Below are 26,018 nucleotides of genomic sequence, written 5' to 3'. Positions count from 1 at the left end.
TAAATGAATGAATGAATGAATGAATGAATCATCACACCCACTCCCATCATGCCTAATAAGAAATGATTGTTTTTAATTTAAAATTTTTAAATTTTGATTGTAGACTCTATGTCCTACCACAAAGCATGCTTTCACATCTGGCACCTGGAACTTTCCATTCTGTATGTCGTACACAGTATGGGGACCTGTGCTTCGGGCTCTAACCTGGGGCCATAACCTGCTAGGTTCAGTGCTGCTTAAGTTCAGTGCTGCTGGGTCAAATTGGGTTCATCAGTGTGGAGCAGTGGTTCTCAACCAAGATGATTTTATTTTATTTTATTTTATTTTATTTTATTTTATTTTATTTTTTAATGTCTATTTATTTTGGAGAGACAGAGTACAAGCAGGGGAGAGGCAGAGAGAGAAGCTAGACACAGAATCGGAAGCAGGCTCCAGGCTTTGAGCTATCAACACAGAGCCCAACATGGGGCCTGAACTCACGAACAGCGAGATCGTGACCTGAGCCAAAGTCAGATGCTTAACCTACTGAGTCACTCAGGCACCTCTCAGCCAGACAACCAGGATCATTTTACAGGACCACCATTCCCCCCTGCCCTGACCCCAGGGATGTTTGGCAATGTCCAAGATATCGTTGGTTAACTTGGGGGCTGGGGATGCTATTCATATTTAGTGGGTAGAGGCCAGGGATGTTGCTAAACCTCCTACAATACACAGGACAGCCCCCTGCCCCCCGCACACACACCCAATAATTATCTGGTTCAAAATGTCAATAATGACAAGGTTGAGAAACCATGGTGTAAAATTTCCTTTGGACTTCATTAACTAAGAAACACTGGGGAGTCAATATGCACAATACCTAACGGCCTATACCCTAGGAATAGTCCCTGATGGGTGTCAAGAGCCTCGAACTCACCTCTTCTTACACCTGTAACATTCCACAGCTAAGACAGAAGTAGTTCTGTATACTGGACACTGGAGGGCAGGAATTTCCAAAGTTAACACTTAGCCTAAGCTACTGCAGCCATTAAAAACATTCTAGGGTGCCTGGCTGGCTCAGTCAGTTGAGCTTCCAAATACAAATCTTGGTTCAGGTCATGATCCCAGGGTTATGGGATCAAGCCCCGTATGGAGCCCCACATCTAGCCCTGCAGTGGGCTCCGTGGAGCCTGTTTGGGATTCTCTTTCTCCCTCTTTCTCTGCACCTTCTCTGCTCACATTCTTTCAAAATAAATAAATAAACTTTCAAAAAAAAAAAAAAACCACATTCCTCTCTAGATATGGTGAAGACTGCACAATTGTAGAAAAAGATATGAATAAATGAAAATAGCTAAAAACATCTAAAGAATGTGCCTGTGAAAAACCAGCCAAAATCAGAAGATACTTTGAGTGAATTGACTAACTGTTCAGAATGAAACGTGGTTATGCTAGCTAGGTATTTTAGGGAAAAGTATTTTTATTGCAAGGAACAGACATCCCCCTGAGCTGTCTAAATCTGAAAGGGAGATTTGGGGGAGGTTATTTTTTGGTAGGGAAAGTTCCACTGAATACAAGAAAGAGTTGGCCACCGTAGCATACCTCCTTGCCCCCCAACTCCCTGTGTGGTGACCTCACCGTGGGAGCTTGATATGGGCCCCAGTGGGCGTGTTTATACCATGGGGGTCAACAAACATTGCAGGACTTCTTGTTTCCTTTGCTTCCTCTTCCGTTTTTCTTTTTTAGTAGTTGGTTGTATAAAAATTTCCCGGCCCATCACTGTAACCGGGCCATGAGCAAGAGCCAGGGAAGTTCGAAGAGCTTCAACAGCTAAAACTTGTGAACTTTCCCTAGGGGTCTGTCAGCATAGCTTGGCCCCCCACTATTTCCAGACTCAGGGTTTCTTCCTTCAAAACTTTAAATTCCTGGGGCACCTGGGTGGCTCAGTCGGTTGAGCGTCCGACTTCAGCTTGGGTCATGATCACGAGGTTCGTGGGTTCGATCCCTGCATGGGGCTCACTGCTGTCAGTGCAGAGCCTGCTTTGGATCCTCTGTCCCCCCCTTTCTCTGCCCCTCCCCCCACTGGTGCTTTCTCTCTCAAAAATAAATAAAACATTAAAAAAAAACCCAACCTTTAAATTCCTGGAAAAGAAAACCCAAACAGCACAGCATCGACCCTGCTCCCAGCGGCTGTGGATCACACTGCAGGGCAGTTCGAAGGACATATTGTTGTGAGCTGGGTAGGTGCCTCTCCAAGTGTCTCCCACAATCCACTTACAGCTGTCTAGCTGTCAATCACTTCTAAAATAGGTATCTAAAATATCTAAAACATTCCCTGCTACCGTGATCCAAAAATGTTATGTACCACCTGAGCACACAGTCCCCTCTCCTAATACCAGACCACAGAATCCACAGATAACATCAGAAGGCCAGGCTTCTCAAAGACTACGGACCCCAGGTCATAACTATTTCCCCCCTTTGGTTCTTTAGAGAACCCATCGGACTATCAGCAATCTGTAAAATAAGGGGTAAACATAGCTCACACCCACATACACTAGAGTCAGTGGTGAATCACAATGAAGGAAAAAGGAAAAATTATAGCAACACCGTTTAAAAGAAGGACATGATGGTTATGTGCTCCAGAGGCATTTCCTCACCTTGGAATTCAATGGGCCTCTGCTCTAAGTTTTCCATCAAGGCTTCACAGTCTTCATCCATCATCCCATTCTACAGATTCTTTGAACTATGTAAGATGGGATTGGCCCTAAGAGTTCAGTAGCAGGGCAACTGGCCCACAAGCTGGACCAGCTGGAGAACTTTCTCTTGCCCCGGATCTCACTGAAGGTTACTGCTTTTATATTATCAGGCAAATGCAAGGCAGCTGGATATCCTCATGCGCAGGGCACCTGATTCCAAAATCCAAACTAGCCCATAGGAATTATGCCTCTCTCGTGGCTGTAGGGAGTATAAAGCCCTGGTTCTCAAACCTGGCTGCATCCTGGAATTACCTGGAGAACTAATATTGATGCCTGGTTCCAACCCCCAAAATTCTGATTCAATTGGATGGGTGTTAGGACTTCTAAAAACTTCCCAGGTAAAGATGATTCTGGGAACATGGTGGAATAGGAAACACCAGGAATCTGTCTCCCCACCTAGACAATAATTGCACTGGCAGAATGTGTCTGACGTAACCATTTTGGAACTCTGGAGTCTATTGAAAGCTTGCAACTTCCAAGGGAGGGCTTGGATGGTAGATTAAGATTAATTTTGGTCAATTTCAGCTCTTAGCACAGTAGCGGCCACCTATTCTCCACCCCCAGCCATGTGGCAGGCAGTTGTGCACATGTTCCTGGCAGCTTATGGGAGCCAGAATGGGCTCTGATCACTAATTGCTGCTTAGGATCACAGAGGTGCAGACAAAGAGGCGGGCATCTATTGTTGCCCCTTCCGCATTGTTGCCAGCCCCTCCCCCTTCAGCTGAAGTGACAGCCAGGGGATTTAAAGGGCCAGCACTCCTTTTCGCTCTTCTCATTTTTCCCTTTTCCTCTTTGGGGAGCCAGATACGAAAGACTAGGAGACTCGATAAAGACTACATATACAGGGAAATTAGTAAGTGACCATGCATACCCAAGGAAATACTCAGAAAAGACCTAGAAGATGTTAAATTTACAACTTATCCTGATCCTTGGAACAGAGACAGCCTATAATTAAAAAGAAAAAAAAAGCAAAAACAATAAATGAAAACAATAACAAAAAACAGCTAACCTTGGGGAAAGAGGAAAATCTAACTTCCAGAGGTATCACAGTATTAGATTTAAATGTCCAGTTTTCAAGAAAAAAATCACAAGGCATACAAGGAAACAGAAAAGTATGGCTCATTCAAAGGAGAAAAATAAACAGAAATTGTTCCTGAAAAAGGCCTGATGGCCAATATATTAGACAAAGACAACTGTCAAAGATGCTCAGAGAATGAAAAGAAGATGTGGGAGAAGTCAAGAAAATGATGTATGAACAAAATGGAAGTAAAATAGAGAGAGAGCCTAAAGAGCAACCAAACAGAAATCCTAGAGCTGAAAATGACAATAACTAAAATGAAATATTCACTAGAGGGATTTAAAGGCAGATTTAAGCAGGCAAAAGGAAGAATCAGTGAGCTTGAAGACAGGACAATAAATATCGAGTTTGAGGAATGAAAAGTAAAAAGATTGAAGAAAAGTGAACAGAGCCTAAGAAACATGGGACATCATTGAGCAGAGCAACATATGCGTTGGGGGCATCCCAGAAGAAGAGAAAGAGAATATGTCAAGAAATAATGCATGAAAACATCCCAAGTTTGATGAAAGAGATGAATATAAACATCCACGAAGCTCAATCAACTCCAAGTAAGATGAACTGAAAAAGACCCTACACTGAGACACATTATAATCAAACTTTTGAAAAATTAAGATAAAGACAAAGAGACTCTTGAAAACAGCAAGAGAGAAATGACTCATCACATACAAGGGATCCTTAATAAGATTACTGGCAGATTTCTCATTAGAAACTGAAAGTCAGAAGAGAGTCTTGCAGGGTGAAATGAAAGGACATTAGATAGTAACTCAAAGCTATATGGAAAAGTAAAGATATTCATCAAAGTAAACACATGGGCAGGGCACCTGGTTGGCTCAGCTGGTTGCATCTGACTCCGGCTCAGGTCATGATCTCTCAGTTTGTGAGTTTGAGCCCCGCATCAGGCTCTCCACTGTCGGTGCAGAGCCCTCTTCAGTTCCTCTGTCCCCCCCTCTCTCTGCCCCTCCCCTGCTAGTGCTCCCTCTTCTCTCTTAAAAATAAATAAACATTTAAAATATGTACATTAAAAAAAATTAAAAATAGGGTTGCCTGGGTGGCTCAGTAAGTTAAGCATCTGACTTCAGCTCAGGTCATGATCTCACGCTTTGTGGGTTTGAGTCCTACATCACCTCTGCACTGACAGTGTGGAGCCTACTTGGAATCCTCTCTCTCGCCCTCTCTCTCTTCCCCCTCTCCTTCCCCCCCTTTCTCTCTCTCTCTCTCTCTCTTTCTCAAAATAAATAATAAATAAACTTAAAAAAATAAAAAAATAAACAAAATAAAATACATGGGCAATTATAAAAGCCAGCATTGTAACGACAGTGTACAACTCTAGTTTCTGTTTCCTATGTTACTTTAGAGACTAATAGAGTCTTAAAAATTACTAGTCTAAAGGCTAGTATTATTATAACTTTGGTTTGTAACTCCAAATTTTGTTTGCTACATAATTTAAGACGCTAATGGATTTCAAAGAGTTATTTGTTTATGGTTTTTGGAGACACCATGTATAAAGATGTAATTTTGTGACATCGACAATCAAGAGAGGTGGGGACAGGGGTGTGAAGGAACAGTTTCGGTATGTTATTGAAGTTAAGGTGGTATAAATTCTAACTTGAGTGTAATAACTTCAGGAATTGAATGCACCCCATAATAACCATGAAGAAAATAGCCACAGAACACACACAAAAGGAAATGCAAAAAGAATTTAAATACTTCACCACAAAAAATTAAACATGAAAGAAGACAGTAATGCAGAAAATAAGGAACAAAAAAAAGGCACAAGGCATATAGAAAACAAATAGCTAAATGATAGAAGTAAGTCCCTCCTTACAGTACTTACATGAAGGTTAAACCTTCATTCTGATGAAGTGGCAAGGACGCCCAAGGTCATGTGAAAACACCGACCTAAGTGACTAAATAAATGTTTCTTTTTCTGTTGCCTTAAAAAAAATGCTTGTGTTGTATCCCTGCTTATACCTTCTTAATAGTAAGCCATCTCAAACACCTCCTGAAAGCGGATGGGCTTTAAAACAGGTTTTGAACATTCTTATGCCGGCTCATGCCTCGCCATCCTATTTGCTGAACCACCAGACACTGCTTCCCCTTCTTTTTCCCTCCTCCAGAAGGCCCTCCTCTTGGAGAGACTATCGTAATGAGAGAGTGTGGAAATTTCTGCATGTGGATGGCTAAGGTGGCTTCTGACTGCAGTGTAAATGTAAATGGATTTTCATTTCCTCTCTTTTTCACAGAAGATGGTTAGCATTGATCTGTCTTTCATTTCACTGACCTTTTCTTCTACTGTATACAATCCATTTGTAAACCCATCCACTGACATCCTCATTTCAAATATGGTACTTTTAAAGTTCTAGAATGTCCATTTTTCTTAGATTTCTTTAAAATGTTGATTAATTTTTGAGAGAGGGAGTGTGAGCAGGGGAGGGGCAGAGAGAGAGGGGGAACACAGGATTCCATGCGGGTTCTGCGCTGACAGCAGGGAGCCCGACATGGGGCTTGATCCCACAAACCATGAGATCATGACCTGAGCCGAAATCAAGAGTCAGACATTTAACTGACTGAGCCACCCAAGTGTCCCTAGAAGGTCTGTTTTTAAATAGCTTCCATTTCTTTGCTGAGAAATTCCTGTATGTTCATTTTGTTTTAGCCAAGTTTTCCAATAAATCCTCAAAAATTTTTATAATTGTTGCTTTAAGGTCTGTGTTTACCATTTCTTTTTTTTTTTTAACGTTTATTTATTTTTGAGACAGAGAGAGACAGAGCATGAATAGGGGAGGGGCAGAGAGAGAGGGAGACACAGAATCTGAAACAGGCTCCAGGCTCTGAGCTGTCAGCACAGAGCCCAACACGGGGCTCGAACTTACGGACCGTGAGATCATGACCTGAGCCGAAGTCGGAGGCTCAACCGACTGAGCCACCCAGGCGCCCCTGTGTTTACTATTTCTAACACCTGAGTTATATTGGGATCTCTTTCTCTTCGCTATGGGTCACGTATTTCTGTTTCTTTGCATGTCTGTTAACTTTTCCAAAATGTATGCCTGACATTATAGATGACACGTAGAGACTCGGGATTCTCTCATTTTCCTCTGAAGAGTGTTGATTCTTGTGTGGACAGATAGTTACCTGGGCTGGACTCAAATTCCAAACTCCATTTATCCTGCAGGGGGCGTAAGTGGAAATTGCTCAATTTCCAACGTTGCTATTTCCTGGGGAAACTGTAGTTTTTCCTCTTCATGGACAGTTTAGTTGTCATCCAGGATTTAAGTCAGTTTCTGTGCAGATCTGGGGGTTCTCCGTTCTGTGTTCCTCTTTCTGGGATTTTCTTTATTACTTTTCAGCCTCCTTGACATCTACCAGTTTCATCCTGACTCAAGTCTTTCTCTGAGTTCTAGCTACCCACTTCCGTGTAAATTGGGAGATAACCTCAAAATGAAAAGTTGTATAAATGTAAACTTTACCCAATACATTTCCCTCCTTTCAAGGAGCAGCCTGGTTTCGGTCCATCTCTTTTGCCTTCAAATAGTTTTATTTAATTTTTATTTTATTTTCCCTTCGAGAATTCATGACTGTCGTCTCTGGGGGCATTGGAGTGTATAATTTACTTTCCTATGAGTCAAAACATTCTAATTCTGTATTAATTTAATTTTGTTATCATCCTTCACCACCCTCCTTTTTTTCTAGGATTAATGGAGATCAACAGAAAACTTCTAACATTAGGGGCACCTGGGTGGCTCAGTCTGTTAAGCTGCTGACTCTTGATTTTGGTACAGGTCATGATCTCACGGTTCATGGGTTTAAGCCCCTCATTAGGCTCTGTGTTGTCAGCACAGCTTAGGATTCTCTCTCCCCTACCCCCCTCTCTGCCCTTCCCCTGCTCACACTCTCTCTCCCTCTCTAAATAAAAAAACAATAAACAAACAAACAAACAAACCTTCTAACATTAATACGGATTTCATTTCCTGAATGAATCATGTATTGGTATGTATCATTTAGGTTACTATAAACCATTTGTGAGTAGTAACGGATCATTATTAATTTATTAATGGTGTCTTTTGACAAGCAAAAGTCTTCAAATTATAATGAGGTAACAACTTATCATTTTTTTAGTTATTGTCTTCTGTCACCTCCTAAGAGACCTTTATCTATCCCCAAGTTAGAAAGACATCTTCCTATGTTTTTCTCTAAAAGCTTGTGGCTTTAGCTTGTACGGTTCGATCTATAATTTGTTTTGAATTAACTTTTTGGTATGTATAAGATACACACAACATACATGAGTTGCAAAACCATGAGTGAAAAAAAACCAAATGCAGAGTACCTGTCATACAACACTATTTATATGACCTTCCATGGCAGGAATAACTCAGCTGTAGTCATAGAAATCAGAACACTGATTTCCTGGGTGGGGAGATGGTAATGACTCAAAGGGGCACAAGAAAAAAATACTGGGGTCGTGGAGACGTTCTGTGTCTTAATTAATAGTTTTTACATATACATGTACATGTGTAAAAAAACACAATAAACTGTACACCTAAATTGCATGTGTTTTACGTTATGTAAGTTGTACTTCAATTAAAAACATAGTAGAAGGCTTAAAAAACCTCAAGTAAAGAAAAGAACTTCAATGATCCTACATTTGTTTGTTTCCTAAATGGGAGAAAAATCTAGTCCCTTGGTAATGTCAAAGAGAAGCTACTGGCTTATGAATTGTTATGATTGTAAGTATCTAATTCTTTCATCATCAAAAGAGAATGTGATGACATCATCATTCCAGAAGACTGAAATAATAAGCAGGCAAACTGGGGAGTGCCGAAGAACCACTACCAGGGTATCTGATTCATGATTTTTCAAAGGTCTCAGAAGGTCCTGCTTGAAAACTGTCTGCCCACTTGAGGTTTTCCACATGTCTTCCCAAACCACCATGCCATAAGTGTTGAGTCTCCAAGGAAGAAACCGTGTAAAAGTCCTCTATGATCTTAGGGAAACAAAAGGTAAGAGTTTGTCCTTCATTTCAACCGAATCGAGACACATTCAACTCCTTCTCTGCACACAATTTCATATTGCATAGACGAAATATCACAAAGGAGCTTTACAAACTTGATGGCTAAAATATCAAGTCAATGTACAAATAACCTCAACTTTATAGTTTAGCCTCTAGCCCATGCTTGGAATCAATTTTATATTCAAATACTTTTGAGAAGGAGCATCTATTTTATGCTGTTATCAGTCCTATCATCTGTCTTGGGATGATGAACTTCATAATACTATTTCACTAAAGATAGTTCCTTCATAACTACATACCTCTTTGAAGTCCAAGTATTTTCTCAATTTTCTCTTTTCTCTGACACCACACTCTGCGAGTTAGGCTGGGAAGTGGCATTTGTATTTTTCTCTTCTGCAGGAAAAGCCTTGTGTACTCTAGAAAAGACAAATGAAGTTTATAAAATCTCTTGCATCAAGGCCAGCTTAGACAAGCTAATGTCCTGGCTTCGGGCAGCTGGCTCCCATAAAAAGTGTCTCCGCAGGCTTAACTCTATTTTCATATAGAGAGACATCCAAGGACCAGAGGTGCCTTAATTCCTAGCCAATATATATTAAATCAGCTAAAGTCATGGAGAGTCACAATTCAACACAGCTTACTCTGTATTCATTGTACTATATTTAATCTATTTTTATCTGTTTCTTTTTCCTCTTAGGAAAGGATGAAATACAGAAGAAAAACAAGTCAACTGCTATTACTTTTATTGTTTTTATGGGCTTTGTACAGACAGTATCATGTCAGGTAATTTTTAAAAAGTAATGTATATTTTATTCTGGGGTTTGATAAAGATCTAGTTATGTCAGAAAGGTGATAGGTTCACCCTCTGAATAAAATCAGCCTCCAAATATACCCCCATATATATATATATACCAATCCAATATACCCCAAAATATCCAAATGGCATTCAAATATATCAGCATAAACATAACCCTCAGCATAAAAGTTCTTAGTTTCTAATGGGATCAGGGCTGACCACAATGTTTGTAGGCCCGTGTGTGTGAGAACAAGGAATGTTAAGCTACCAACACACTAACCATGTAATTAAGGCAGTTAGTAAGTGTTGGAGAAAGTGCCATTTTTAAATAGGCGGCATCTTTAAAAAAATTTTTTTTTCAACGTTTTTATTTATTTTTGGGACAGAGAGAGACAGAGCATGAACGGGGGAGGGGCAGAGAGAGAGGGAGACACAGAATCGGAAACAGGCTCCAGGCTCCGAGCCATCAGCCCAGAGCCTGACACGGGGCTCGAACTCACGGACTGCGAGATCGTGACCTGGCTGAAGTCGGATGCTTAACCGACTGCGCCACCCAGGCGCCCCAGGTGGCATCTTTTTAAAGAGACATCCCTAATATTGGTGGCTTCTACTAGGTGTGGTATTTGCAGTCCACATACGTACACAAGTAGAAAGATTTCATTGGCCATCAGCAAGTTCCATCGTTTCGAGTATTAAGTTTTTCTTTCATTTGTAACTCAAAGAATTAGGTTTTCTTTTTTAAGATCTAGTGTGTGAAGTCCTTAACTGTGGTGATTTTTTTATCATGCTCATTACTGTATGTCTGCAACCAATAATGTCCTTGGCACGTGGTACATGTCTTAGTCCGTCCGAGCTGCTGTAACAGAATACCATGGACAGGATGGCTTATGAACGCCAGAAATTTATTTCTCACAGTTCTGGAGGCTGAGAGGTCCAAGATCAAGGCGCTGGCAGACTTGGTGTCCTGGTTCATGGACAGCCACCTTCTTGCTGTGTCCTCACATGGTTGAAGGGACAAGGGAGTTCTCTGGTATCACTTTTGTAAGGCCACTAATCCCACTCATGAGAGCTCCAACCTCACAACCCAATCATGTCCCAAAGGCCCCACTTCCTAATGCCATCATGTTGGGGGTTAGGATGTCAACCTTCAAATTTGAGGGGGACACAAATATTTTGTCCATATTATGTGTTCATTGAATATTTGGTAATGTTAGGGAATACAATGAATGGATTGCTGGAGTATAACTCTAGTCATCTTAAATATGGAAACATCTTATGTAAGTTTAAAAGTAATGTAATGTTTTTTGTTTATCCTAAGCACAAAAAAACTACAGAAGATATATCGGTGCTGGTAAGTCCTATTTACAAATATGCTATGACCCCTTCTTTGAGGACGAAACCCGTTGGGGGCAGTGGAGTACCTGCAAGTCCTTGGTTCCTCCAGGCAACAGTAAACCAAAGCAATTTTACTGACGTATGTTGGAGAGGCTCCTTTAGGGTCAGAGTACTAGGAGTCAAAGTAGAGCAGACTGGCGGGGTGCCATCTGTAATGGGGGAGTTAGAACTGGTTAGAGGAAACGTGTTACAGGAAACAGAACCCAGCTTCCAGGAATCTTGGGTCTTTTAAAGCTCTGGAAAATCACACAGGAGAAAAGTTTCAGCCAAAAGACTCTTGGGAGATTGTATTAACCACAAGCCCCCTACAAAATCACACTACCAGAATGTACGCGGAGAGGAAAACTTCCCCAAAGATTGTGTAAGACCCAAATTCCTAATGAAGTGCAAGAAGCTTCCTTTCTGATGCTTGTTGTGTCCAAGGGCCTTGTCTCAGTCGGTTCTATGCGGTCCAACACCCCCGCTAAGACCATGACTCTACATGCGGGTGAGCTGCTCTGTGCATGAAAATAATGTCGTAAGATGGTTTTCATGGGAGAGTATGTTTCCCCCAGACGGAGCCGTGGCTCACAGTCAACCACCTGAAAACAGCAGGAAAACCTGTAGACCAAGGTGGGAACGTGCAAGGAAGGTCTGCTGCAGCAGAGGCTGGGAGAAAAAATGAATTAAAGTGTTTTCTGATAAAATGTACACAAGGCAACACAATCTGACAATCATTCCATCATTAATATTAGGTCTTCTTCGCATCATGATTCTAAAGCCTTAACACACCGATACTCCGTAACCGAAGGCCTTGCTGTCGATAATGCGGGTGCCTGCGTAGAAGGCCACGTCTCAGTCACACCCTGGACGCCGCAGTGCTCCTATCTGTGTACACAGGCACAAAGACGGACTTGTGACGTACGACTCAGCCCCACAGCTGCCCCTCGTTAACTCAGCCCAGGACCAACTCTCCAAAGATGTGTTAGCCGGGGTGCCATTAGAGTGTATAGCAAGGCGGAAGGACGGACCCCGGCCCAACTTCTGGTCTTTCCACCTGCTGTGTGACTATGGACAAGAGAATAATAGGTCCACGTGCCTCAGTTTCCTTGTCTAGTAAATTGAGGATGATAATAATAGCAGTACCTATCTCATAGCGGTGGATTAAATTAGATAATACTCGGGAAAGTATTCCATAAGCATTAGCTATTAATGAAGGGAATCTAACCTCCTCTAGCTGGCTAGGGAATACTTTCCGTAGGTGAGGATATTTAAAATAAGACCTAAAGGCTGTGTGAGAATTAGCTGGTTGAAGCGTGGAGTGTTTAAGGAAACTTAAAAAGGCCAGTGAGTCTGGAACATTCTAATTGTGGGGCCCCGTAGGAGATGTGGCTAGAACAAGGTGAAGGGTCAGATTATGCAGAATGTTATGGCCATAGAAGGAGTGTGAACGTGATCCTTAGGCCAATGGGAAGCCACTGAACACTGTTAAGCAGAAGAATAACATGGGAGCAACTGGAGCTTCAGGAACATGATAGAGGAAGCAGAGTGGACATGTGGAGAATGGGTTGCAAAGGGCCAGGACAAGGACAGGCAGAGAGGGTATCACAGTGTTAATTTGGGGGGATCGGAATATGGAGGGTCATTATACTATTCTCTTTCAGTTTGCACACCTTTAACATTTTTCATACTGCAAAGTCTCGATTAAAGTGCACAGACGATGAGACCAATTAGAAGGCTACTGCAATAGCCCGAATAAGAGATGGCGGTGACTTGGAGTCATGCGGTGGCAGAGAATGAAGACAGGGAATGGATTTGAGAGACGTTTTGGAGATAAAACCAGCAGGGTTTAAAGATGGATTTGGGGCTGGGATTTAGGGAATGCTCTGAGTGTAGAATGATTCTCACACTTCTGCCTTGCTAATCCAAGTGGAGCCAGTGAGATAAAGCAACATTTGAAGGGTTCCTACTGTGGGGAGGACATGATGACTTTCACATTAAGCATCTTCTTCTCGTGGTATCTGTGCGAACTTCAGGCAGGAGACTTCAGAATGCAGTTGGATGTCTGAGTCTTAAATTCCCGGGAGAAGTCTAGTTGCACGTACAAATTTGAAGTCACAGGAAAATGCCTGCAAGCATGTCAATCGATCAAATAGAAAGCCTAGGGAAAACCTCTCTGAGAATGACTCTCAAATCAGGGCTTCTGAGCAGACAGGATATTTAAGGCTAACCTTAGACAGATAGTAGGGATCTATTTCCAGTGCAAAGGCGGGGGGGGTGGAATCAGTACTCTCGATGAATTTGGAGGTGAGGTGGCTGAAAATTGAAGGAGGTTTCATGTGATGACTGCTATTTATCAGTGAGAAGGAGGAGAATGAGCACTGTAGAAACACATAAAGACTTCTGGGCAGCACAGAGCCTCAGTCAAGGTTAGAAATCATGATTTTCCATGCCACTACCTTCAAAGTTTATCACTGCTTTTCTTACTGCTTCATGCTTATCTCACATTTTTCATCATATCATAATATAACCCTTGATTTGGTAGACATTCAATTATCTCACGCTCAACTAGATATAGTGTGATTCTTTGCACTATTTCTTCTGATAGGTCTATGAACAGTCCATCAAAGGAATTAAAGCTTTCAGACTGGTTTTCTCCCAGGTAAGAACTCCAAGTCAAACACATGTGAGATTAATCCATAGATTGCCCAGTAGAAACTAACACTGTGTCAATAATACTTACAACTGGCCTTCCAACTGTTGGGCAGGAGATTGATCTTTGATTACCTTACAAAGAAATAAGCAGTGTCCCAGTGGACATTGAGGCCCACATCCTTCATAAATGAGAGTATAGATGACAGAAACCCAATGGCCCTAACATTATGGCAGGTCAAAATGTGAAGGGTCCATGTTTGATCATTTGCTTGATTCTCCTCATTTCGCCAACGAGGGAACCAAAGCCCAAGTCAGATAGATGGGTCGTCTGTATACTTCACACTTTCATACAGCAGCTTTCCTCCAGCCTCTCTGCCTCCCTCTCCTTACTGTACCCACGTGTCTTTCTCCTTGGTGATGCAGGGCTTCAGGACTTGTCTGAATTAAAACTTTGAAAGGAGATGTCCAGCTAAGATCATGATTGGATAATGGTCCATGAACCATCCTCCTATGATATTACAACTTTTGCCAGATCTAACAAGGACACATAAAGCACACCGGTTATTTTAAAAAAAGCATTTCATACAAAGAACTGTTAACTAGTATAAAGTTACCTAGTTAGTTGTTAACTAGTATAAGTAACTGAAAAGTCTGAAAAGAGAATTCTAAGGTGTCATGGGGGGAACAACCACAGGAAGTAACTATTTTCCCCAGGAAAAGGGCTGAAGAAACAGAAGGAAGAGGCCAAAACTGTTAAACCCTAGAAACTAGGAGAGCTTAAACTCAGTGAGTTTAAGACCCACTGAACTGGTGCTGGTACCACCAGGCTCCAGAAAGGTCTCTTGGGACAAGGAGCCAGACCTCTACGGAGGGGCACAATGAGGCTGGGTTTGACAGTGTTGGAAAAGCTGAAATCTGGATCCAGATGGAACTATATCTCGGTGGTGGAGACTTGCAGGAGGAGGAGGCAGATAAGGAGCCCCCTGGAAACAGGAAAGAGCAAGTTCCTTCTTCCCCCAGGCTTGTAATTTTCCTCCAGTGCCCTCTATTAGCAGAGCCTAACAGGGTGCCTGCTGGCAAAGAAGAGATGTGGTTTGCGGAGTCCTGGCTCAATATAAGAAAGCCCAGCATGGTGCGGTGGGTTTAGTTACGAAAGATGTTAGCTTAATAACTGGCACAGGATCCCACTCACAAGACAAGTAAGGCATATCCTTGTAAGTCAGCGTGATGATTCATCACAACAATTGAACAAAGGAGAAAACCATATAATCATTTACACAGATTCCAAATTGACTACCAATAAAATTCAGTTTTCACTGCATTTTTTTTTTGGCTTAAACAATATAAATTTATTTCTTCCCACTTCTGGAGGCTAGAAGTGGATGGTCAAGGTGTGGGAAGTTCGGTTTCCCCTGAGGCCTCTCTCCTGGGCTTTCGTGTCCTCACCGGGACTTTTTTCTGTGTGCCATCATCCACAAGCATCCATGGTGTCTCTTCTTTTAAGGACACCAGTCCTATTGAATTTGGGCCCCACCCTTATGACCTCATTTGACCTGAATTACCTCCCTGAAGGCCCTGTCTCTAAATAGCCACAATGGGGATTAGGGTTTCAACATATGAATTTGGGGGAGACAGTGTTCAGTCCATAACAGGTTCTGAAATAGTTAATAGAATCTTTTTTAAAAAATATATTTATTTATTTTGACAGAGACAGAGACAGCATGAGTCGGGGAGGGACAGAGAGGGAGAGGGAGACAGAGAATCCCAAGCAGGCTCCACACTGTCAGCACAGAGCCAGATGCGAGGCTCAAACCCATGAAACCAAGAGATCATGACCTGAGCTGAAACCAAGAGTTGGACACTTAACTGACTGACTCACCCAGACGCCCCAATAGAATCTTTTTCTTCCAACTGTACAACAATTCTCATTCTGTTTTCATTCTTTTCCTTGATGACCATCAAGGTTGAACACCTTTTCCCATGAATATTGGCCACTTGGATATTTACTTTTGTAAAATGCCAGTTTCTATCTGTGGGTCTCCTTTCTGCTTTCTTGTTAGTGTCCTTGGATGCACAAAATTTTGTTTTCTGCAGAAGTCTAATTTATCTAATTTTTTTTCTTTTGATGCCCATGCTTTTGGTGTCACATCTAAGAAATGATTACCAAATCTAAGATCATGAAAATTTACTGTAGTTTTCTTCTAAGAGTTTTATAACTTTTGCTCTTACATTTAAGTCTTTGATCCATTTTCCATTAACGTTTATCCATGGTGGGAGGTAAGTGCAACTTCATTTTTTTTAAATGTAGATATCCAGTGGTCTCAGCACAATTTGTTAAAAAGACTATTTTCCCCCATTGAATGGTCTTGGCACCCTTTATTTAAAATTAACTAATCATAGTTGTATGGGCTTTTTACAGACTCAGTTCTATTCCATTGACCTATATATGTCTATCCTTATGTCAATAACACACTGGTTTGATTATTGTATCTTTGCAGTAAGCTTTGAAATCTGGAAGTGTGAGTCCTCCAATTTTGTTCTTCTTTTTCAAAATTGTTTTGGCTATTTGAGGTCCCTTACAATTCCTTATGAATTTTAGGCTCAGTGTGTTCATTTCAGCAAAAATAATTAATTAAATTAAATTAAATTAAATTAAATTAGCAGCTAGAAAAGTGATAGTGTATTACCTTTCCAGGGTTGCTATAACAAATCACAACAAACTACATGACTTAAAACAACATAAATTAATTTCTTCACAACTCTGGAGTCCAGAAATCCAAAATCAAGGTGTCAGCAGGGCCACGTTCCCTCTAAAGCCCAAAAGAAGAATTCTTCCTATCTCTTGAAGACTCTGGTGGCCCCAGGCATTCTTTGGTGTGAAAGCATAGCTCCAGTCTCTGCCTTTGTCTCTACATGGCCTTATCTGTATCTCTCCTCTATGTGCCCTTTCATCTTAAAAGAACACCTGTCATTGGATTCACAAGCCCAACCTAATTCAGAATGATGTCATCATAATTACATCTGCAAAGACACTATTTCTAAATAAGGTAACATTCTGAAGTTCCAAGTGGATTTGAATTGGGGGGAGGGTTACTATTCAATGCAATACATGTAGGAATGACATTGAATCTGTAGCTCACTTTGGGGCGTATTACCATTTTAACAATATGAAGTCTCCAATCCATAAACATGATGTCTTTCCATTTATTTAGGCCTTCTTTAATCTTTTTCAACAATGTCTTATAGTTTTCATTGTATCAGTCTTGCACCTCCTTTGGTTGTGTGTATTCCTAAATATTTTATTCTTTTTGTTCCCGTTATAAATGAAAATGTTTTCTTAATTTTATTTTCAGATGGTTCGTTTCTAGTGTATGGAAATATAAATGATTTTTGCATGTTGATCTTGTATCCTGCAACAAATACTGGTTCTAACAGATTTTTTTTGGAAGACTGCTTAGAATCTTCTCTATTAGTAGAGATAGTTTTACTTCTTTCTTTCCAATTTGGATGCCTTTTATTTCCTTTTCTTGCCCAACTTCCCTAAACCTCCAGTACAATGTTGAAAGGAAGTGGATAAAACAGACAGCCTTGTCTTGTTCCTGATTTTAGGGGAAAAGTTTTCAGTCTCTCAAAAATAAGTATGATGTCAACTGTGAGTTTTACATAAGATGCCCTTTATCATGTAGAGGAATTTCCCTTCTGTTCCTAGTTTGTTGGGTATTTTTATCATGCAGGATTGTGGGAATTTTGTCAAATGCCTTTTCTACATCACTTAAGATGATCATGTGGGTTTTTTACTTCCATTTTATTAATATGGTGTTTTACATAGATTGGCATTTGTTTGTGTTTTGTTTTGTTTTGTTTGTTTTTGGTATTTGTAGGTTGAACCAGCCTGCATTCCTGGAATAAATCTCACTTCAGATTTTAATATACTGTTGGATTCAGTTTACAAATATTTTGTTGAGGATTTTTGCATTTTTATTCATAATGGATATTAGTCTACAGTTTTCCTGAGGTGTTTTTTCCTGGCTTTTGTATCAGTAATTCTGGCCACATAGAATGAGTTAGAAAATGCTCTCTCTTCTTCAATTTCTTTGGAAGACTTTGAGAACGATTGGTGTTAATGTGTTAGATGTTTGGTAGAATTCACCAATGAAGCCATCTTGTCCCGGGCTTTTCTTTCTTGGGAGAATTTTGATTACCAATCCAATTATTTTTATTAATTCTGTTGCCTTGTTCCAGGCCTATTAAATTTTTCTATTTCTTCTTCAACTAGTTTTGGTAGTTCGTGTGTTTCTAGGAATTTGTCCATTTCATCTATTTATCTAATAAGGTCATGTACAATTGCTCATAGTATTCTCTTATAATGCTTTTTCTATCTGTAAGGTCTGTAGTAGTGTCTCCATTTCCACTCCTGATTTTAATAATAGGAGTCATTTCTGGATTTTTGGTTTCAGTCAGTCTAGTTAAAAATTGGTCAATTTTATCGATATTCTCAAAGAACCAATTATTGGCTTCATTAATTCTGTCATGTTTTTCTTTTCCTCTATGTCCACTGTCTCTGCTCCAGGCCTTATTATTTCTTCCTTCTTCTTGCTTTGGGTTTAGTTTGCTATTTTTTTCTAGGTCCTTAAAGGTGGAAGGTTAGGTTATCAATATGGTATCTTTCTTCTTGTTTAATACAGATGTTTACAGCTATACACTTCCTTCTGAGTACTGCTTTTCACTGCATCCCATAAGTTTTAGTATGTTGTATTTTCATTTTTATTCATCTCAATGTATTTTCTAATTCCCTTGGTGATTTTTTTTCTTTGACCCATTGGTTGTTTCAGAGTGTTTTGTTTAATTTCCATTTATTTATGAACTTTACAGGTTTCCTTCTGCTGTTAATTTCATTCCACTGTCAATGGAAAAGATAGTTTGTATGTTTCCAACCATTTTAAGTTTATTGAGATTTGTTTTATGGCCTAACATATGATCTATCCTGGAAAATGTCCCATGTGTATTTGAGAAGAATATGTATTCTGTTGTTGATTAAAATGTTCTATGTATGTCTGCTCAGGTCTGCTGTTGAAATCCTATGGCAAGTTTTTTTTATTTCAGCTATTATACTTCTCAGCTTCAGAACTTCTTTTTGGTTCCTTTTTATAGTTCTATCTCTTTATTCACATCCTCTGCTTGTTAAGCCTTCATTCTCCTGATTTCCTTTAGTTCTTTTCCATGGTTTTCTTTGGCTCTTTCAGCATATTTAAAATAGTTGATTTAAAGTCTTGTTATAGTAAGCCCAATGTCTGGCTTCCCCAGGGACAGTTTTTGTTAATTCTTTCCTCCCATCAATGGACCACACATTCTTGTTTCCTTGTATGCCTCATAATTTTTAGTTGAAAACAGGCATTTTGTATATTATAATGTTGTTACTTTGGAATTCGGATTCTTTTGCCTCCTCAGAGTTTGTTGTTCTTGCTTGCTGTGGATTGTAGTTATTTGTCTGTTTGGTGACTTTTCCAGACTATTTTTAAAGACTGTATTCTTTGTCTTGTTTGGTTTGAGAGGTCTCTGTTCCTTTAGCTTATGGTCAGCTACTGGTTTGTTAAAGATATCCTTAAATACCTAGAGCCATAGTGGTGGTGGTTGTGGTGGTGGTTGGAGGATAATTGGAGGAGTAAGAGGAGGATGAGGAGATGATGATGAAGAAGAAGAAGAAGAAGAAGAAGAAGAAGAAGAAGATGACGGTGGCAGAGGAGGAGGAGAATTCCAAGGGGGAGGAGGAAGAGGAGGAGGGGAAGGAGAAAAAGGAAAGGAAAGGAAAGGAAAGGAAAGGAAAGGAAAGGAAAGGAAAGGAGGAAATGGAAGGGAAGAGAAGGGAAAGGAAAAGAAAGAGGGAAAAAAATAACCCTCTTACAGTCTTTGAAGATTGGCTCTGTGTTTGGGCCCTCCTTCAACACAGCCCAGTTGTTTACAACTCTGCATTAGTCTTCGCTTCCTGCTTACACTGAGCCTAAATATCAGCCAGAGGTGAAATCTTAGGATCTTCAGGGATCTTTTCTGAGCATGTAATCCTGAACACGTGTATGGATTTCTTAATTCCTCGTTATACAAGGGGTCTTGTTAAAGGCTTTACTTTTCAAAGAACTCTCTCCCAATTTTCTCCTCCCAGGATTTCAGCACATCTAGTGTTTATTCCAACTGTAATTTCTTGCCTCAGATGGCAGGGGCTTGTTTGTTTTTAAAATGTTTTCAAGAATTGCCCTCTACTTAGCCACTTTTCCATTTTGAGAGAGTTCTGAGTTAAGTGAAACAAAAGGAAGCACTAGGAGTCCAGTCCTTTGGGGACTTCTAGGGCCAAAATGGACAAACACATTTCCTTTGGAATTAGATCCACTCTTCTCCATCCCAAAGCAGATACTCAAACTGAGAACATGGTTTGCTGTTTTCAACACCAATGCCATACTGGGAGTGAGTTGGTGCAAAGGCTAAGTTAAAATACCACAAACCTTTCATTCTATTGTGTTGAGTCGTCCTTTTCTTGATTTAACTTTTGCTTGATTGCTCTAAACTTTTGGCTACCTTCTAGAGTTCTGACAAAGTTGATTCTGACAGTATGCAGTAATATTAGCACTGGCAGCATTTTAGATTATGAACCTAGGAAGGTCATTTTTCAAAATATGGTCTGTGAAAGTAATTAATGTCAAAAAGCCTAAGACCAGGAGATTTTGTCCAAATATAAGAGTTATTGTTACTTTATACTTAGGGTGATGTTTTAACTGTGTCCTCAAAGATCTTGGAATCACAGTGTAACTAACCTGTACACGTACTTTTGTAATGATCTGGCCATTTCTGACAAGCTGTTTCTCGGGTTGTCATAACCATCAAGGCTTTGGATTAGGAGTAAGGAAATGCTGCAACCAGACACAGGCTCTATATATTAGTAACATCTACCACAGTTTTATTAAAAGGTATCTTGTTCACAATTCTTATGTCTTTCTTACAGTCAATCCATGAACCTGACCACCACCAACTGGTCAGCTCCAGTTGTGTGGCATGGCACTTTCAATGAAGAAGTTTTGGAACAGTATTATGCCAAACATAAAATTACCGTGGGGCTGACTGTGTTTGCCGTAGGAAGGTAGGTAATGCCAAATGTCCTTTACATTCAAGCTTTTTATTATAGAAAATGGGAGATTATCAATAATCCCACCTCAAAAATCTAGAAAAAGTGGAACGGAATAAAGCCAAAGTAAACAGAAGTAAGGAAATAGTAAAGATGAGAACAGAAATCCATGAAACTGAAAACAGAAAATCCATAGAGTAAAATCAAAGAATCAAAAAGCTGGTTCTTTGAAAAAAAAATCAATAAAATTCACAATCATCCAGGGATGAGCAAGTAAGCCAATATGATAAAACAGAAACACCCACACAAATGTGAAAGACCATGGCTATGACATTGTGGATCTGTAGGGAAAGACTTTCATAAATGATGCTGGAGAAAGTTGATGTTGGCATGGGAAAATCACAATTGCACCTTTCTACAGCATTCCATATACAAGCATATACAAACATACTTCCCAAGTACTTTAAAGAACAAAAGTTAAAGGGCAAACCACAGTGTATCTGAATGAAATCAAGACAGAAAAGGATTTCTTCATCAAGATACAGAAAATACTAACCATAAAGGAAGAGGTTGACAAATGTGACTGTATTGAAATTATCTCTACTTAAGAAAACATCAGAAAAACCCAAATTGAGGGCCATTCTACAAAATACCTGATCAGTACTCTTCAAAATGGTCAGGGTTATAAACGACAAGGAGAGAAATGGAGACAGATTGGAGGAGCCTAACAAGACATAATGACTAAATGCAATGTGTATTCTGGATTGGATCTTGCAAACTAGAAGCCCGTTAGGGGCAAAACAGGTGAAAAAAACCAAAATCTGTGGTTAAGTTATAGTATTTAACCACTGATAATTTCCTACTTTTGACAAATGTACTATGATTATATAAGATACTAACATTAGGGGAAGATGCATAGAGTGTATATGGGAACTCTGTATAATACAGTTACACCTGTTACATAAATCTAATATCATTCCAAAATAGAAATTTAAAAAAATAAGTTCACCATAGTAGTGAAAGTGCCTGATGATAACCTTTTTTTTCTTGTGAATGCCTGACATTACACTTTTGATTACTGAGGCACTCATTTCAAAGACATCCAACTTGAATAAACATACTGCGGGCTATAACATGGTTGGTCACTAGCTAAACAACTGGGTAAAGAGGCAGGTCGGCCCTCCTGTGAAATTCCCCTTTTTAGAAAGGCCTGGGTAACCTATGTAACTGACCACCTGAGTGACCCCGCACTTTCCTTCCTGCACTTTCATTCCTGCTCTTAGGTTTCAAATTCTGCAATAAAGAGTGAAGCTGTGAAAGCCTTGGCACCCCATCCCCCAGCCAAATAAAGGCAGAATCCCCAAGGATCGCCCCCTTCTCTCCCTTTACCTAAGATCTCGTTCTGTGGCCCTGGGCCTACCTTGTACCCTCCAGGACTTGTGAGTAACGAACTTTGTTTTTTCAAAGTTCTCTGATGGTTGCTGCTGAGGAGTATTTTGTAAGTGTGGGCTGGTCCAGCCAAAACATTGGCTGGTAAGGGAAATGTCTGTGGGGGTCTCACCACAAGCAGCAGGGGCCTAGGTGAGTCCCAGGTATTCTTGGCCAGTAGGATTACTATCAAAGGCAAAGACCAATACCAAAGAGCCCTGTATTATACCATACACAGAAATTAATTCAAATGGATAACTGGCTTAAATGTGAAAGTGAAAACAATAAAGCAACTAAAAGAAAATATAGAAGCATACTTTCACTACCTTGAGGAGGCAAGGATTTCTGGAACACAGTACAAAAGCATTAACCATAAAAAAATGCGGATAAATGGTATCTCTTTGTATTTGGGTTGCTAGCTTCCAACTCAGTAGAATATTTTAAGAGGTATTTGTCATAATTTATCTTGCTTTAATTATTAAATTACCATAACTTCAGATATTCCAAACTAGAAAGTTTTCTCCTGACTCCACCTACTATGTTTCTTAAAACTTAGATCAATATCCAAAACTTTTTTTTTTTAATTTTTTTTTTCAACGTTTATTTATTTTTGGGACAGAGAGAGACAGAGCATGAACGGGGGAGGGGCAGAGAGAGAGGGAGACACAGAATCAGAAACAGGCTCCAGGCTCTGAGCCATCAGCCCAGAGCCCGACGTGGGGCTCGAACTCACGGACCGCGAGATCGTGACCTGGCTGAAGTCGGACGCTTAACCGACTGCGCCACCCAGGTGCCCCCAGAACTTATTTTTAATGATTATATAAACATTATCTGAAGCTGAGGCTTGTATGTCTGCATTATTGACTCCTCATAAATTCCTCCTCATAGAGCAAGCCACGGACATCAATCACTGCTCGTGCAAGGACCCAAGACCTTCTTGCCTACAATCCCCAACACAAGCTCCTTCCTCCCAGACAACCCTAAAGACTCTGGCTCTCATCTCGCGACAGGGCTCTGTGCCATTTACCGATCTCACCATGTTTCATTCCCCCTCGTAAGGAAGTCCTCTTTTCTCATGATCCACAGAACCCCATCAGGGAGAGGAAAGGCAGATAATTTCACTTTCTTTTACGCTACTTAAATATAACTCAAAAGCATATCTAATATTTAGTTTGCCTACTAGTATTTCTGGACAAACTACGACCAGTGTAACTTAAGTAGTATGCATTTCACTGCAATAGAAGACAAAGAACTTAATCATTTCTTGTTTACTTCACAGATATATCAACCACTATTTGAGGAAATTTATACTATCTGCAGATATGTTTTTTATGGTTGGCCATAAAGTCATAATTTATGTCCTGATAGATGACTTCTCCAGGATGCCTTGGATACAGCTGAGTCCCCTCCGTACAATCAAAGTGTTTGAAATTAAGCGAGAGAAGAGATGGCAAGATGTCAGCATGATGCGCATGAAGACTATTAGCGAACATGTTGTAGATCATATCCAGCGTGAAGTCGACTTTCTCTTCTGCATGGATGTAGATCAAGTCTTCGTAAGGAAATATGGAGTGGAGACTCTGGGGGAGTCAGTGGCTCAGTTACATGCTTACTGGTACAAGGCAGATCTGATAAAGGTGCCATATGAAAGAAGTGAGTTATCAGAAGCATATATACCTACTGGCATGGGAGATTTTTATTACCATGCTGCTGTATTTGGTGGCACTCCTACCCAAGTTCTCAATATTGCCAGGGAGTGCTTGAAAGGAATCATGAATGACAAGAAAAACAGCATTGAAGCAGTATGGCATGATGAAAGCCACTTAAATAAGTATTTCTTTCTCCACAAACCTGCTAAGCTCTTATCACCGGAATATTGCTGGGATTTTACTAGAACAGATATCATTAATATTCATAATATCAAACTCTCTTGGGCTAAAAAGGATTATAAACATCTTAGGGTGAAATCGTAGTTTTATAGCACTTCCTTCAGATTTCTGAAAATAAGAGCATCATTTTTGTCTTATTCCTTAGGAAATTAGCACTTGATAAATTTTAGCACTAAAAAAAAAACCACTAGCAAAATGGCAAGACCACCAATATGGAATACTCATACTTCTCATATTCATTGGGAATTGTATAAGATGGGATACAGCAATTGCAGAATGAATGTACTGACGTCAGATGGAGATACAATGATTTCATATCCTGTGTGAATATTGAGGAGATATTATTTGTTGGATTACATTGAACAAAATAGAATCTGTCACAAGAAACTGAAACCTGAAATATTTTTATTGATCCATGTAGATACACATTTCTCATACTGCTTCAGAAAGGGGGTTGTCAGGGTGCCTGGGTGGCTCAGCCGGTCCAACTCTTGATTTTGGCTCAGGTCAGGATTCCAGGATTGTTGGATCAAGGCTCCCGTCAAGCTCTGTGCTGAGCATGGAGCCTGCTTAAGATTCTCTGTGTGTGTGTGTGTCTCTCTCTCTTTACCTCTTTCCCTCTCTCTCTCTCTCCCTCTGCCTCTTCCCCCATCTCTCTCTCAAATAAGATTAAATCTAAACAATTAACAAAATAAAATAAAAATAAAAAAGAAAGGGGATTGTCTGGAGGTGTGGATAAGAAGTCACTGCAACTATAGTAATATCCTGTCTATGCAAAACATTAAAGATGTTAAAGCTGCCATCAGATGGACGGATCATTACTTAGGAAACTGAGTCACTCAAAAAGAACTAGGCGTTTTGAAACTATGAAATTGATTGTTATAAAAACTAAAAGAAAATGTAATAGATACAGAGAAAATTGAAAGCCCCTCCTTTACTCTCCCTTTGAAAACCTATCCCTCACTATTCCTTTTATATGCATTTATATACCCACCACATGAACACCCACACACACAGTGACACTTGTATTTTACACAAATTGATTTATATCACACACACGCACACATACAGGCACACACAAGGATTTTACCATTAGTCAGGGTCCAGTTAGGAAAACAGATAATGCTATCCTCACTATTTAACAGTGGAGATTTAACACAGGGAACTGGACATACAAGAGCTCATAAAAGAGCTGAAGTGCACACAAGAGAAAGTGAAGCAACCCATAATTTAAAAAAAAAATTTTTATTTTATTTTGGAGAGAGAGAGAGAAAGAGAGAGAGTGGGGAAGGGGCAGAGAGAGAGGGAAACACAGAATCCGAAGCAGGTTTCAGGCTCTGAGCTGTCAGCACAGAGCCCGACGCAGGGCTCAAATCCACAAACTGTGAGATCATGACCTGAGCTGAAGTCGGACACAACCAACAGAGCCACCCAGGCGCCCCTAATTTTTATTTTAATGAAGGCAATAGCACTCCTAAGGCTGAAGGGAAAATTGTAGAATGTCCACAAAGAGCCAGAACCTAGCATGAGCTGCCTGGCATGGGTGGGGACAACAAAGAGAGGAGTCTAGTCACTGCTAAGGATGTCACCCAAAGGAAACAGAGACAGAGACAAGAGAGAAATGTACAGACTTTTCTCCTTCTCCTGTCCTGTCTGCCTTTGTTCCCACTGGCCAGTGCCATCCAGTAGTCGGATGCAGTGGAGTCTAGGAAATGGAGGTCCCTGCCACACCGAGCAGAGTGTGGGGAAAATGAGATCGAAATCTGAGAGTAAACAGACAAATGGCTACCACAGTCCACTCATGTTGCCAGAAAGCACTCATCCTCTTCCTCCTAATTCCCATAAAATGACTGCATGTTTCTACCATGCAAAACGCAACCAGCTTTTGTGTAAATAATCACACCCAGAAGGGTGAAATCCGAAGTAATGCCTGACATAGTTTCCCTCATTATG

The 26,018-nt window shown here is 40.3% G+C and overlaps 1 protein-coding gene and 1 long non-coding RNA gene across 3 annotated transcripts in view; one reads left to right on the top strand and one right to left on the bottom strand.

The window, feature by feature from the left end:
• Positions 1–26,018, bottom strand: part of LOC122475019 — a 67,993-nt gene that overhangs the window by 8,341 nt on the left and 33,634 nt on the right. Inside the window, exons 4-5 of the long non-coding RNA XR_006295073.1 lie at positions 11,030–11,152; positions 9,115–9,231 (exon numbers count right to left, since the gene is read on the bottom strand). This is a non-coding gene — a long non-coding RNA (uncharacterized LOC122475019). The remainder of the gene's footprint in view (positions 1–9,114; positions 9,232–11,029; positions 11,153–26,018) is intronic.
• LOC122475018 (N-acetyllactosaminide alpha-1,3-galactosyltransferase-like) lies at positions 7,695–24,458 on the top strand. Of its 2 annotated transcripts, XM_043566560.1 has the most exons (6): positions 7,695–8,804; positions 9,510–9,595; positions 10,927–10,959; positions 13,591–13,644; positions 20,629–20,763; positions 23,456–24,458. In XM_043566560.1, the coding sequence occupies exons 1-6, from the start codon at positions 8,784–8,786 to the stop codon at positions 24,147–24,149; spliced, it is 1,023 nt and encodes a 340-aa protein (XP_043422495.1). In that variant the 5' UTR covers positions 7,695–8,783; the 3' UTR covers positions 24,150–24,458. The 2 variants fall into 2 exon arrangements, with proteins under 2 accessions (XP_043422495.1, XP_043422496.1); XM_043566561.1 differs by lacking the exons at positions 7,695–8,804; positions 9,510–9,595; positions 10,927–10,959 and adding an exon at positions 11,159–12,005.

Source organism: Prionailurus bengalensis, chromosome D4 (assembly GCF_016509475.1).
Source record: "Prionailurus bengalensis isolate Pbe53 chromosome D4, Fcat_Pben_1.1_paternal_pri, whole genome shotgun sequence".
Classification (NCBI taxonomy): domain Eukaryota; kingdom Metazoa; phylum Chordata; class Mammalia; order Carnivora; family Felidae; genus Prionailurus; species Prionailurus bengalensis.
This window is presented reverse-complemented; position numbering and strand designations above follow the sequence as displayed.